The sequence below is a fragment of the Cheilinus undulatus genome, linkage group 8 (assembly GCF_018320785.1).
Source record: "Cheilinus undulatus linkage group 8, ASM1832078v1, whole genome shotgun sequence".
Taxonomy (NCBI): domain Eukaryota; kingdom Metazoa; phylum Chordata; class Actinopteri; order Labriformes; family Labridae; genus Cheilinus; species Cheilinus undulatus.
In genome coordinates, this window is record NC_054872.1 from 33,128,978 (window position 1) to 33,142,805 (window position 13,828).

The 13,828-nt window shown below is 39.2% G+C and overlaps 1 protein-coding gene across 1 annotated transcript; it reads left to right on the plus strand.

The window, feature by feature from the left end:
* The first annotated feature begins 16 nt into the window (after positions 1–16).
* gnl1 (guanine nucleotide binding protein-like 1) lies at positions 17–13,600 on the plus strand. Its single transcript, XM_041793525.1, has 12 exons — positions 17–235; positions 2,616–2,760; positions 3,617–3,753; positions 3,862–4,013; positions 5,301–5,372; positions 7,034–7,226; positions 7,438–7,536; positions 7,620–7,802; positions 9,284–9,462; positions 9,792–9,978; positions 10,379–10,519; positions 10,631–13,600. Exons 1-12 carry the CDS (start codon positions 163–165, stop codon positions 10,894–10,896), a joined length of 1,827 nt encoding a protein of 608 aa, XP_041649459.1. The 5' UTR covers positions 17–162; the 3' UTR covers positions 10,897–13,600.
* Positions 13,601–13,828: the final 228 nt, after the last annotated feature.

The following is a 13,828-nucleotide window of genomic DNA, read 5'->3' on the forward strand; positions in this document are numbered from 1 at the left end:
CACTGAAATTGGTATCGTCCACCATTCTCTGCAGTCTGCAGTGGATATGGCGTCACTGAAATGCACTGAAAAGTGTAGGAGTCGAGAAACTTCACCCATGTAAATAACGTCAACGAGATAGCGGTTTATTTTATAAAATTAATTCACCAGCTTATTTTAAGTATGCCAAGGAAGAAGCCATTCAGCAACAAACAGAAGAAGAAACAGCTACAAGTCAAACGGGAGAGAAAGAGAGGTAACCGCATATGCTATTAGCGTTAACATGCTAGCGTTAGTTGTTAGCTAACGGTTTGTGCAGCACAGCCAGATGCAACGTTAGTGAAGCAGCTTGCTGTTTTGGTTCACCGTTGTGTCTGATTATGTAAGAGTAGAGCATCAGAATACTTTTAGCTCGTTACAAAGCCTCCATGTTGGCTGTTAGCGTCAGTAACAAGCAGTGTAATATAACTTTGCTTCGAACTTGACAGAACAGGCAAACGCAATGTGAAGTTGCCTAAGCCTTAAACGGCATAACGTTGATTTTTAACCTCTTGACCCGATAAGATTGAATGCTTACCTTGCACGGCATCGCGACGTCTAATGTCACCTACTGTTAATTTCAAAACACCCCTTGCTTGACGGTGTTGGCCAAAGATTTTTACTGTCCTAGTGAGAGTAAAATCAGGCATGGGCTTACACGGGACTCAGCGATTAAACACGGAATTCATGGATGTGTGATTGACTTGTTTACCATCAGCAAAACTTTTTTTTAAAACAAATTGAGTTCAGATCCACTTATAGTTCGAGGCATGAATACTTGGTGGAATTATTAGTTCATACAATAAGAATGGTCCATTGAATTTAGTATTTATGAAATTAATTTTTAAGTCAAATCCTGTCCTCTTTCAACACACAAAGCATGTTTCATCCATATTAACCCATTTAGATTTGTTCAAATAGAGAAGTGAAATATGAAAGAAGTTTAAGTCATATGTTTGTTTATTCCTTTATGAGGTTAGTGATGGGGAATGTAAAGCCATTTAATTCAAGTCATAAAATAGCAAGCTGTCAAGACAATCTAAAACAAGTTTTTGTTTTGGGTTGTTAACTTAGACAGTTAAAACTTTTTGGTGTCCATTCCCATGAATGTCAGCCTTTTCAATTGTAAAGCAATCAGTATTTTTCTGGGATATAAGTTTGTATGAGACAATGCACAGGATTTACAAATGAGGTTAAAAATATTAGCTCCCATATGAAAAACACACTTTAAAAAAGTATTTCCCAAGTGCTATTAAACAGAGCAAGCAAGTTTTATTTGGATGCTGATGTTATTTTTCAAGGAAACAAAATTATTACCCCCTTTAGAAATGACCCTTTTGTTGCGCCACAGCACAAACCACTGCTATGATTGATGTGCTTTAATTTTTTAATGCTCAAAGCTTGTAAAATTAAGCTTAAACTGAATGTTATCTTCCAATTTACACACATTATAAAATCTTCAGTAAAGGTGTGAGCTGTCACTTTAGAATGCATCATGGCAAAGATGAGAGAAATCAGTCAAGGATTGAGAAAAATAATTGTTAATGCTCTCAAAGCAGAAGAAGGATATAAAAAGTTATCACAGTTTTTCCAAGTGTCAAGAACTGGGGTGAAAAGTATCTTCAAGAAGGACAGCCACCCAGTATAGAACAAGTCAGAGGTAGATAGAGAAAGTTTTCAAAGACTCTGCAAAGTAAACTAGTGAGAGATATGTCTAATGACCCCAGAACAACTGTTATGACAATACTGAATGACTTAGCCAAGTCAGGAATTGTAGTCTCAAAAAAGGCAATCGCTTGAGCCCTGCATAGGAATGGACTGTGAGGTTACAGACCAAAAAAAACTCCCCTTTGGCAGAAGAGACCCCTTCAAGCCAGACAGAAGTATGCTAAGGACAACCTGGAGAAGGATTATGAATACTGGAAGCACGTCCTTGTAAATGTGGAAGGAATCGTAACAAAAGAAGGATATGTGAAGATTTTGAAAGAAAACCTCAAGCAGTCAGCAGCTAAACTGGGTCTCTGTCGTAGCTTTGTCTTCCAACACATCAGTGACCCAAAACATACATGCCTCCTGGTGAAGAACAACCTCCAGAAAGCCAAAGTGAACAGTATTGACTGGCCTGCACAAAGCCCTTACTTGATTCCCATTGGAAATTTGTGGGGTGAACTAAAGACCAAGGTCCATGCCAGAGGACCATCAAATCTGGAACAGCTTGAGAGATTGACCAAAGAAGAAGGGACTGGTATTCCTCAGGAGACGTCTGAGACTTGATGAAATCAGCAACAAACTACTACAGTTGTTTTTTTTTTTGTTTTTTTTTTGTGAAATAATTTTGTTTGTGTCCAATGTAAAATGATGTAACCATCCAAAACAAAACAAGGACGTTTGGCAAAGCAGTGTTCAAGATTCTTTGCTCTGTTCAACAGCACTTGCAAAATACTTTAAAAAGGACATTTTCATAAGGGGTTAATAATTTTGTTTATTTTTAATTAGAAAACAAAAGATACTCTGTTTCTTCGATTAAAGGAAACTTGCAGGCGTGTGATATATGTCTGTGTTTGACTGTGACTCCTGACTTTTGCCTCGACTTCTAGGTGACACAGGATCAGGGCCAAGCAGCCGCAATGCCAGTATTGAGCGAGGAGAGCGACAGTCTGACACATCAGACAGTGAAACCACTGATATTAGGAGAATAAATCAACAGCCCTTTAGCAGAGAAGGTAGATATGACCCCAACAGGTAAGTTTTCAGCATAAATACTATTACTTACATTGATTTGTTGTAGTTTTATTTATTAAAAGGATTCTGTTGAGTTAAATACATGCTCTGCCTTAGGTGTCTTCTAATGCACTGGCTCCAAATTACCATTGGCCACTTACTGGTCCAACCTCCCCAGCACCCACTTCTCTACTAAATCCTTTCATATTTTTTCAGCAGTTCTGTCTTAATCATGCCATGTCCCTGTTACAAACTTTGCACTTATAGCATCTACACTTAAATTTACCTTTACCCTTAATTTACCGTAGATGTTACTCTTGTTAGAACTAATTTAAACCTAAACTTAAAACTATATATTTTTAGAAATGTGGGTACTTAAATTTCACCCACATGTGCCTATTTAATGAAGTTAACTGCCATTGTTTTGTTTGTGTTGTGCTATGACACTAATAGTGTATAATGTTTTGGTTTTCCATGCTTTTGATGCTTTGCTTATACTCATGTTTTTGTCTGTTTCTGTGGTTTTTTAAGTAATATTCTATAAATAAGCTGTTTTGGGGACTTTTTTATGAAATGCAATTTCCGGTGCAGTGAAAAGAAGGTTGAACGATCAGAAAATCTGCTTCAGGGTAGTCTTTAATAATTAATTAGAGCAATAATGTGGAGTGTGATGATAGTAAGAGTATGAGACCAGGTATTCAGTTCTCCCATTAAGGGATTTTATTTCAGTGCACTTCGGTGTGACCTAGAGTTGTGCTAAAGAAAAAAAATAATTAATGTAATTGCCAGGTCATCGGTCCTTTAGATTTGACAATTGTTAGAGAAATGATTAAAGAAGCTGTTTTGATAACCCCCCCCCCCCATAATGCTCCTTCAGGTACCGACTTCACTTTGAGAAAGAAAGTAAAGAGGAGGTGGAAAAGAGGAAGAAGCTAGCCAGAGAGAAGGTGCTGCAGCCTGTCTCAGACAAAGAACTTGAGACAGAGATCCATGACATCTACCCCTCAGAGAAAGGTCTGCCTGGTTTTTCACATGACTGTTTCAAATGAAGCCAGATGAGCAGGCTGTGTTAATGGAGCGGGTCACTGTTTGATACACTGAAACTTGATTATTCACCTCCAGGACTTGGTTTCCCACGACGACCGTCCTGGAATTATGAGATGACACGAGAGAGCCTGTTGAGGAAAGAGGAGAAGTCATACAGAGAATACCTGGATGATCTGCACTCTAGAAACCCACTTGGCTCTCTCAGCCACTTTGAACACAATCTGGAGGTTAGTCTCATCATAGATGAACCTTTGAGGGCCTTCCTTCTTTTCAGTTTGCTTGTGTTTCACCACAGTATCATTCTTTTTTTTTTTATTTAGGGGCAGTGATAGCTACTGTTAGAAGCGTTATGTTTTCAAGATTATAACCTGATCAGATTTTTCAGATTTTAATAGTTTGACATCTTTGTGATTTCATAGCCATCCCATTCTCTGGAAACATCACTTTTCTGTTCTCATAGTTAATAAGCAAAGACAGCATTCAGTGATGACTCTCCTTAACATGGTAATTTGTGTACATTTTTATTAACTGCTTTTTTATTTGGTCAGTCCTTGTCCCGTAAATCCAGCAAGTTAAAATTTATTCAGTTGTTCTTTTAAACCACACCGCAGTTAAGGTAGTGTGGTCAGACTTCATAATTTTACATGTGCTCCAGGATCAGTTGATTTATTAGTTTTCTCTTGTGTGTCCACTCCTACCAATGACCCTCTCTGCCCTCAGTATTAATATTGCAGTAGGTTTAACATATAGCCATTATCATCTTTGTTAAAAGAAGCAGCAGCCTGGACCGCAGCACCTTTTCTATATAAATTCTGTATTTATTAATCCTGTTGAACATCTTGGCAGCAGACAGTGCGTGAAGTCATCTTTTTTGTTAATGGATGATTATCCAGCAGGCTTAATGTCTTCAAATTTATCTCTCCAGGATGAAGCATCAAGTGAATACTAAATTTTGATAACACAAGATCAACTGTATAGCATATTTTATACCTGTGTATTATCTGCTATTTTCCTCTGGGGACAAGGTACCCTCATATCTTGCATGCTGTGATACTGGTATATTTTGTTCAGGCTGTTAAAATGATAACAGTGGCTAGAAAGGCTGCAGATAATTTAATTTCAAAGCGTGGGCTGTGCTCAGGAGGCACATCACAGCAGAAGCAGGGCTTTAACAGCTGGTGGTGTGATAAGTGACTTAGTAATCTAGAGATGATGGCTTTTTGAGTGCAGCTCAAGATCAGAATGATGAAAAATTACACATACAAAAAGAAGCTGCTTGTCTGAACAGTTTGCTTTGCTTGTTGTACTCCAGGTTTGTGTTGAAACATTATGATTGCTCATCAGAGTAGAGAGAATAAAAATGTTATCCCTGAAGAACTGTGAAAAACACCTTACTTCTGCTTGGTTTCCTAATAAACTGTCATGGTTAAATAGGGAAATCGGGCATTCACAGGCATTCCTCTTTTTCTTATTGAATTTAACCTCACTGCCTCTACCACTCTCTTCTGTTGCAGACGTGGAGGCAGCTATGGAGAGTGTTAGAAATGTCGGATGTCATCCTGCTCATCGTGGACATAAGGCACCCAGTAGGTGATCTTTAAAACAAAAGCCTCAAGGATAAATCAGACCACTAGATGGAGACAACAAGTCAACTTTCATGTGGATATCAGACATTTGTCACTTGCCAATTTATTGTCAGACTTGACATATTTTACAATTTGAAGAACAAAAAAATATATATATTTTTTAACATTATAAAAACCCTCATTGATACCAAAGAAACACCTTAACAGTGCTACAACATGGAGGTCTTATTTTCTTTTAAAGCAAAGAAAACATAAAATGACCCAATTTTACAATACATTTACCTCAATCTTCCACTAAATGTGTTATAGCTTCATGCATTTGGAAGAGAAGTTAGTGACTGATTGTCTTTGGTTTGGGAAAATTCCAGCCTGAAGTGTTTTATAATAAATTGAATTGAATTTTAAATTTGACCATGAAATTAGCACTTACAATCTGCTGTATGGAGAGCACGTCAAAATGCCCAGTGTTCTTCGCATGTGTCTTATTGAGTGTTATGTGTACTCACCGCTTACTTTATCAGGTTCATGTGCTCAACAGGTCATTAAGCACCTAATCAGTCAATTACATTTCAGAAAACAGTATTGAGGCATGTAGATGTGGTTAAGTTGATCTGCTGAAGTTCAAACTGAGCATCAGAATGATAGGAAAGGTGATGTAAGTGACTTTCAAAGTGCCATGGTTGTTGGGACCGGACAAACTGGTCTGAGTATTTCACAACCTGCTGATCCACCGGGGTTTTCAAATGCAACAATCTCTAGGGTTTAAAGAGAATGGTCTGGAAAAACAAAAATATCCTGTGAGCGGCAGTTCTCCGAGCCAAAATGCCTTGTTGATGGCAGAGGTCAGAGGGCAATGACCAGAATGGTGTGAGCTGATATAAAGGCAGCAAGAACCAAATAAGCACTGGTTGCAACTGAGGTATGCCGAATACAATCTCTGAACACATAGCTCATCAATCCTTAGAGCAGATAGGCTACAGCAGCATAAGACCACACCAGGTGCCAGTTGAGTCAGCTTAGAGCTGGAAACCGAGGCTACAGATCTAATGTGCTCACCAGATTTGAACATGGAAGATTGGAAAATTTTTACCTAGTCTGATCAGTCTCAATTTCTGCTGCGACATTCAAATGATAGTCAGACTTTGGCATAAACAATATGAAAGCCTACTGGATCACCAACAACCATGGGACATTCAGAATCACTTAAATCCCCTTCCCCTCCATTGTGTTGTTTGGTTTGAACTTGAGGAATCCCACTGACCACCCTGTCATGAGATAGGAAGATTAAATATTTCTGTCATTGAGCAGCTGAGCAGATACACCTAATAAAATGACCTGTGTTTGTATATGATTTATTTTTACTGATGAATTCAGAGAAAATTAATGCATCCATGCTCAACATATGTCATTGAGATTTGGCACCATGTTACACTTAAAACTGTTCTTGGTTTTAACATAAAGACATAAGCTGCTGACATAGCGTAGACTAGTAATACATAATGTTAAATAAACTCACTCCCTCTGTTTAGATTTAACAGTATTAACATAAAGCTATAAACTTCATTGTTCTTTTTCATAAGGATCTGATCTTGTGGATTTATTTTTCAAGTAGGCCAGAATCACCTTTTAACAAGGGTTTGCTCCTCCTGTGAACCACCCAGGTGCTGCAGTTCCCCCCTGCCCTGTACCACTACATCACAGGAGATCTTCAGAAGCAGGTGATTTTGGTTTTAAACAAAGCAGACCTGTGTCCTCCCCCACTGGTGATTGCCTGGAAACACTACATGACCTCCCAGTTCCCCCACCTGCAAATAGTCTGCTTTACCTCCCACCCTGGGCAGCCTTACAGCACAGGTGAGAAAAGAGAGCCTAGGGGGAGGGTAAATGTAGGCAGAGGAAATTGAGCACTAGGAAGAGGACTGAATAGCACAGAAAAATGTGATACATTGAAATTGAGATAATCCTGCTGATCTGTAGATGTATGCCAATGCACTTACACAAGAATAACCATCACGACTTCAGCTTGGCTCAGATTAACAGCCCACCTCTGCTTTCTGTTTTACAGTGCTCCAAAAGAAGAGAATGAGGAGGAAGGCTGACTGGAATCATGCTGGAGGTCCGTTAGATATCCTGAAGGCCTGTCAGGAGATCACAGCAGGAAGAGGTAGATGTCTTTGAACTATAAGTAAAAGTTACACATATAGTTAGGAGACTTCATTGCATAACTGTGACTTTTTGTTTTCAAAGTTGACTTGTCCAGCTGGGAGCAGAAGATTCAAAGAGATGCCGCTGCTGAGCGTCTAGATGGGGAGCGGCCAGATGAAGGAGCAGAGTCTGTGCTGGTGGAGCATCAAAGTGACAGCGCTATGGACATGAGCAGCCCATCCCAGGAGCTCTACAAAGATGGGGTTCTCACGCTGGGATGCATAGGTAAGAATCGAAGCTTTCTCCAAGCAGTTAAACCTCAAAGGCAGGTTCACTTAAAGTTTTCTTAAATTCTGAAAGAAAATCATGAGAATAAATGTGAAAAGTTCCTTTAGCCCTATTCATAGTTAACTACACAACAGCGCCATAACGAAGCTCCACCATCATTATTCCTTTGTGCACTCCTATTGATTCTGCAATGGTGTGATGTTGGTGTCCCATTGTGTTACTGTATTATGGAAGCGTAAGAGAGAGCACAGCACGTAAACACAGTAAGAGCTCTTTATACTGTATATTCTCAGCAAGCACTGCTCTCCCCTGCTGGTTCAATCTTCTTGTAATGCCTCTCTTGGCACCTCTTATGCTGGCACTGAGGGGGTCACTTCACTCCCGGTTCCCGCTTGGGGACATTCATATTGATATATTCATATATATCCATGGCATGCGATATATTTCACATCCATCAGGAAAATGTCTCATACACAGTGTTTGAGAAGGGCAGAAACTTTAAAAGCAGCTCAGGATGAGATTGAGTAAACATTCTGTCTGCCACATTCTTTAAAGACCTATCAGAGCAACAAAACATAGGACATAGGTATACACTGCCCTGGGGAGTAAACTACATAATGCAAGCTCCACAGGAAGCCAGTTGATAGATCAAACTCTTGTTGAAGTTGGTCAGGAGAATATGAAAAACATCTTTGTTTGTTCCTCTTTTGATGAAGAAATGATGTTCAGTTCTGATCAAACTGCTGCCATAGCTGCATCCATCCTAATGTCTTCACTGGCTGCTGTTGCTTACGAGCTTGCAGCCACTTTATCTAAACTGCCCGTAGCTACAAATTCTTTTTCCTCAAATGATACTGATTAAACTGGAAGTTATGTAAGATATATCTGCTCGATGACTGGCATAGACCTGGCCAGTCCATCTGCATTGCAAGGTTAAAATCAGGGGTCACAGGGGCAGACAATTTTTTTTCTTTCTTTTTTTTAGACTTATTTTGGACATTTTTGTGCTTTTATTTGATAGAGGAGGACAGTGGATAGAGTCAGAAACAGGGACGAGAGTGGGGGAGAGACATGCGGCAAAGGAACTCAGGCCAGATTTGAACCCGGGCTATGGGGTGCATCCGAAACCACTAGGCCACCTGCGCCCCAGGCAGACATATTTTTAACTGGCTGTCCCAATAGAGTTTCAGAAACCTAAGATTTCCATCATTCTGCCAGGGATTTTTTTTTCTTTGTAAATGCATTAATAGAACGCATCTTTCTCCTCTACCTACTGAACTCTAACGAAAGTTTTTGCAGAAGTTGATGTCAAAGTTTCTTATTTTAAAAGCAGATTGAAATCTATAATCTCAGTGAAAAAGCATTTAGGCACATGAAACCACTGAACCAAGCCACTTGATAAAAATCTAAAAGTGCATTGGGAACATGATTTGTTGATATAAAGCACTGATCTTAAACCCTTGCTTTTTACTCCATAGGCTTTCCAAATGTAGGTAAGTCATCTGTGATAAACAGCCTCGTGGGGAGGAAAGTGGTCAGTGTGTCTCGAACCCCAGGCCACACCAAATACTTCCAGACCTACTACCTCACCCCGACAGTGAAACTCTGTGACTGCCCTGGACTGGTTTTCCCCTCCCGCGTCGATAAACAGTTACAGGTACAAACTCACTTTAGAGCAGTGGAAAGCAGATGTGATGTGTGAGTTTTCTCCTTGAGTTAGGCTCAATAGAAATGTAATTGTGTTGAACAGCACACTCAAACAGTTGTGGGAAAGTGCATTATTGATTTTTACCCAGTCCTGCTTGTTATCTTTCAAAGACTCTCGATGAGTTTGAAAATAGTTTGTGTGAAGGCCGAGCTTTACAAACTTTGAAAACTATCATGATGTTGTAAAGCTGGTTTTGGACTTTTGCTTGATTTTAATTATTGATTTCTTTCTGTCTAGTTTTTGTATTTTATCTTAGCCTCTTGTTTTATTTTCTCTAGATTCTGGCAGGTATCTACCCAGTGTCTCAGCTGCAGGAGCCCTACAGCTCTGTTGGTTATCTGTGTGAAAGAACCCCTTTTCTCTCTGTGCTGAAGCTTAAACATCCAAGTTTACTGGACAACAAACCCCACCAGGGAAACGAGGGGTCTGAAGAGCTTAGTTGGACTGCCTGGGATGTTTGTGAGGGTAAGCCAGTTCAACATTACATTAATTACGTTAGTTTTTTATTGCTTTAAAGAGTTTGAATCATTGTAAGTGTTACTCACCAGCTTTGAAAAGATCTTTGCTCACCTAAATACTTTTTCAGCCCCTACCTTTAACTTGTAAAAGCCAAGACTGGTGTTGATATTGGTTGTAATCTCAGTTATATCATGTATAAATCTGTTGTTGCCCACAACAAACAATGAAATATACTTGCTACTTGGTAAAAAGACAATAGTTGTGGTAGAATCACTTGTTTGTATCTTGTAATTTGTTTGCTTTAGGAGAAAAGGTAATTAAACTTTTCCCTGTAATTGTGATGCAGTAAAATTTGTTCATACAAAATGTAAAAATCCCACTATTATGCCCCTTTTCCATTCTTCAGCATGGGCAGAAAGGAGAGGCTATAAGACGGCAAAAGCAGCTCGCCATGATGTTTACCGTGCAGCGAACAGTCTCCTGCGTTTGGCCATTGATGGTAGATTATGCCTCTGCTTAAGACCACCTGGCTACAGCTGCCTGAGAGGTAAAACGTGCCCCAGTGCAAGTCATCATATCCATTTCAAGTGTCTTGAGTAAAATTCAAGCAGCAGGGGGGTATGATTAATTTATTCCTGGAATTGTTCATGATCTGCAGAGCACTGGGAAAGTCACCCAGACTTGCCGGAGATTATGGCACTCCAGGGAAGGACGACAGAGGAGGAAGGAGCCGGAGGGAGGGATGATGACGATGATGGAGAATCCAGCACGGAACCTGAGGAGGAGAGAGACCGCGACGCAGACGATGATGAGGACGGGGATGATGAAGATGAGGGGTTTGGACATCCAGGAGGGACGGGTGATAAGCCGTCTGGCTTCACTGTCAACATGTACAACGTCCTCCGGGAAAATGAGTGCGAGTAGTAATGGATGATGAGCACAAAAACAAAATGTTGTCCTCTTTCCAGAGTTTACCCAGTTTTCCCTCAGTGCATTCTTCATTCCTTTTTACCTAAATCTGCATTCCTTCTCATTTTCTCTTGCATCTCTTCTACTCATGTCAACATCTTCTCTGTATGTTGACATGATCTAATCTAATAAATTCAACCTTTTCCCTATAATATACAGAGCATATTCATGTATTCCATGCTGTGCCTCTGCTCCGCTTGTTCATCCATGAAGCTTATTCTTTAGTGTTGCTTCTCGAAATGGGTTTGGTTTGGTTTTATTAAATCTTTGTTTTTGCACGTAGTTCTCAGAGAGAAATGAACAACCTTCCTTTAGCCTGGAATAATTATCTGACAGATTTTTGATCTATTTATCAATAAGTGACTTCACAGCTGAGATGCCAAAGTTCAGGGAGCGCCGACAAAACAAATCAGAGGCACTGTCACTATGATGTCATTGACTGAAGCCACTGCTAGACATTTGGAGCAGCTGGGGATTTAACAACATGGCTCTAAATCTTCTTTATAGACCAGAGTTTGTCAAAACTTTGGTCAAAGGGTGTGGGGTGTGATATGGGAGGTATGACCATTAAAGAGGAATGCGTAATACCAACATTCGTTCTCATAATTTTGCTGAACGTAGTTTCACAGCTCAGCCAGAGATCATTTATTTTGTTCTTATTTTAATTAAAGTTTGACTGGGAGTGATGTTTAGTTTCTGTAGCTCTGCATCACAGAATCTTCATAAAAATATTTGTACAGGGTTGGTTGGCAGTGGGATTGTTACTTCCTGTATAGCTGGATGAATTCATTTCAGGAATTTAACCTGTAGTGTTTTAACTACTCCAAAAACAGTCCTTCAGTCCTAATAGAGATCTACAGTATTAGGTGCAGAATGATTGCTACACTAGCTCTGCTGGTTTGTATGTTTAAGACATTTCAGTGGACTCAAACCAGCCGGAACGGCTAAGGAATAGTTTGCCATTTTGGGGAATTCATTTACTAATTTGTAACAGAAAAATGGATGTGAAGATGGATGACCCTCATGTGTCTCAGAAACGGAGAAGGTTAGCTTTGCTTAACAAAGAGACTGGAAATAAGATATAAATAAGCCTGACTCTGTTGAATGCTGCAAAAATAGCTAAAGATCTCCAAGTTTGTACAAAAAAGAGGGAAATTTGTCATTTTATTTGATCCCTTTTTTTCTGTTTCAACCTCTTCAGCAGCAACTACCTAAACTCTCTGCTGGTGGCCATTGAAGACTGCCTAGAACCCCTCCCCAAACAAAAAAAGATCTTTCTCTACTAGGGATACACAATATTATTGGTTTGATATCAGTATCGGCAGATATTAGCTTTCAAAGTGAAATATTGGTATCGGCATGTATGAAAATTCCTGCAATATTAACAACCGATATTTGGTGATAACTGCCTATTCAGCTGTTATAATTTGCCATACGAACCAACAGATTAGTGGAGTTTTAGGATCGACCAACAAGCCTTTGTCAGCTGGAGTATTTGTCTTTGTTTATAATCTCCCTACACTTTGAAGTATGACTGAATTTTGTCATTAGTTTCATACACAAACTTTAAATTATGTGCTTTAAGGACTGAAGTTTTAGGTATGAACTACATTTAAATATCCGTATCGGCTAAAATTATTTTGCAAGTATCAGCATATAAGAATCCAATATTGTGAATCCTTATTTTATACCTATTTTTGCATGGACTATGGTCCCTTTTTCAGTGTTTTCCCTGAGCTAAGCTGCTGGTCGCTATGCCATACTAGCTTCAAAGATGAAAGTATGGGTCGATACTGATGTTTGAAATGATAACTGATATTGAAAACATTTTTTTTCTTCAGTTCTTTTTGTGTAAGAGTCCTACCATGCCAGGCTTGACTATGAAAGCAGATAAGATCTAGTCCAACAGATGACTTATTTTGCTCAGAAACAACTCCAATCTGACTCTGTAGGTGTGCTAGATAAATTACTGAATCAATTTGACATATCTGTTCATGCTGCTTAATTTGCTGATGTTAAACCTGTGCATCCCTACAAAACAATCTGCTCACTTAAATTTCCTTCTGAAAATGAATAAGTCTTTAAAATGTCTCACTATTCCTTTAACCACACAGAGAGAGTAACTATCTTGGCTTCCATCTGTCCATCCTCATAGACTACATGACACTCCATCTTTGCTTTACTATTGGCTTTATGGACTATATATGTTTTTTAAGATATTTGTATTCCTCTCATTTTCTGTTCAGATCTGAAAATGTGACTTTTTTGACTGGTTCTCTTTCTCTCTTGCTGTTTTTCTCTCTGGCCCGCTTCAATCCCGAGTGCTGTGTCTTTGTGTGCTGTTGTTGTACCTCGTTCATTTATTCTCCGAGGGACCTCATCAGCACCGTGCTGTGTTACTGTGTAATACATCACACTACAGCCATATGCAGTCATTTCCGTGGTACAGTTAAAGCACTTAACCATACCATGTTGTTTAGAAACACAACAGACTTTAAGTTGTGATGATGTGGATTTATGGAAATATTAAGATACTGTGTGTGGAGAGTGTATTGTGAAGGCTTGAGGTGTATTCAGGCTATTGGCTGCATTCCTCATTTCATTCCTAGTATGCCTAAAGGTGACTGGATGGCTTTCTGCAATAAAAAAGATTATTAAAACCTAAATGTTGTATTTAATTGTTGGATAATGCTTTGGTAATTTTTATTATCTGGATATATGATTGTCTCCCCTGAATTTCCAAGCACTAAATTGACTGACTGAAAAACTTTCATCCTATCTGTGAGGATGTTGGTGTTCAGCTCAAACACCTGTAGTGTGGAATAATGAGTGTTGGTAATAAAATGCACATCAGGGAACTATATTTCACAGACAAATCCACCTGAAG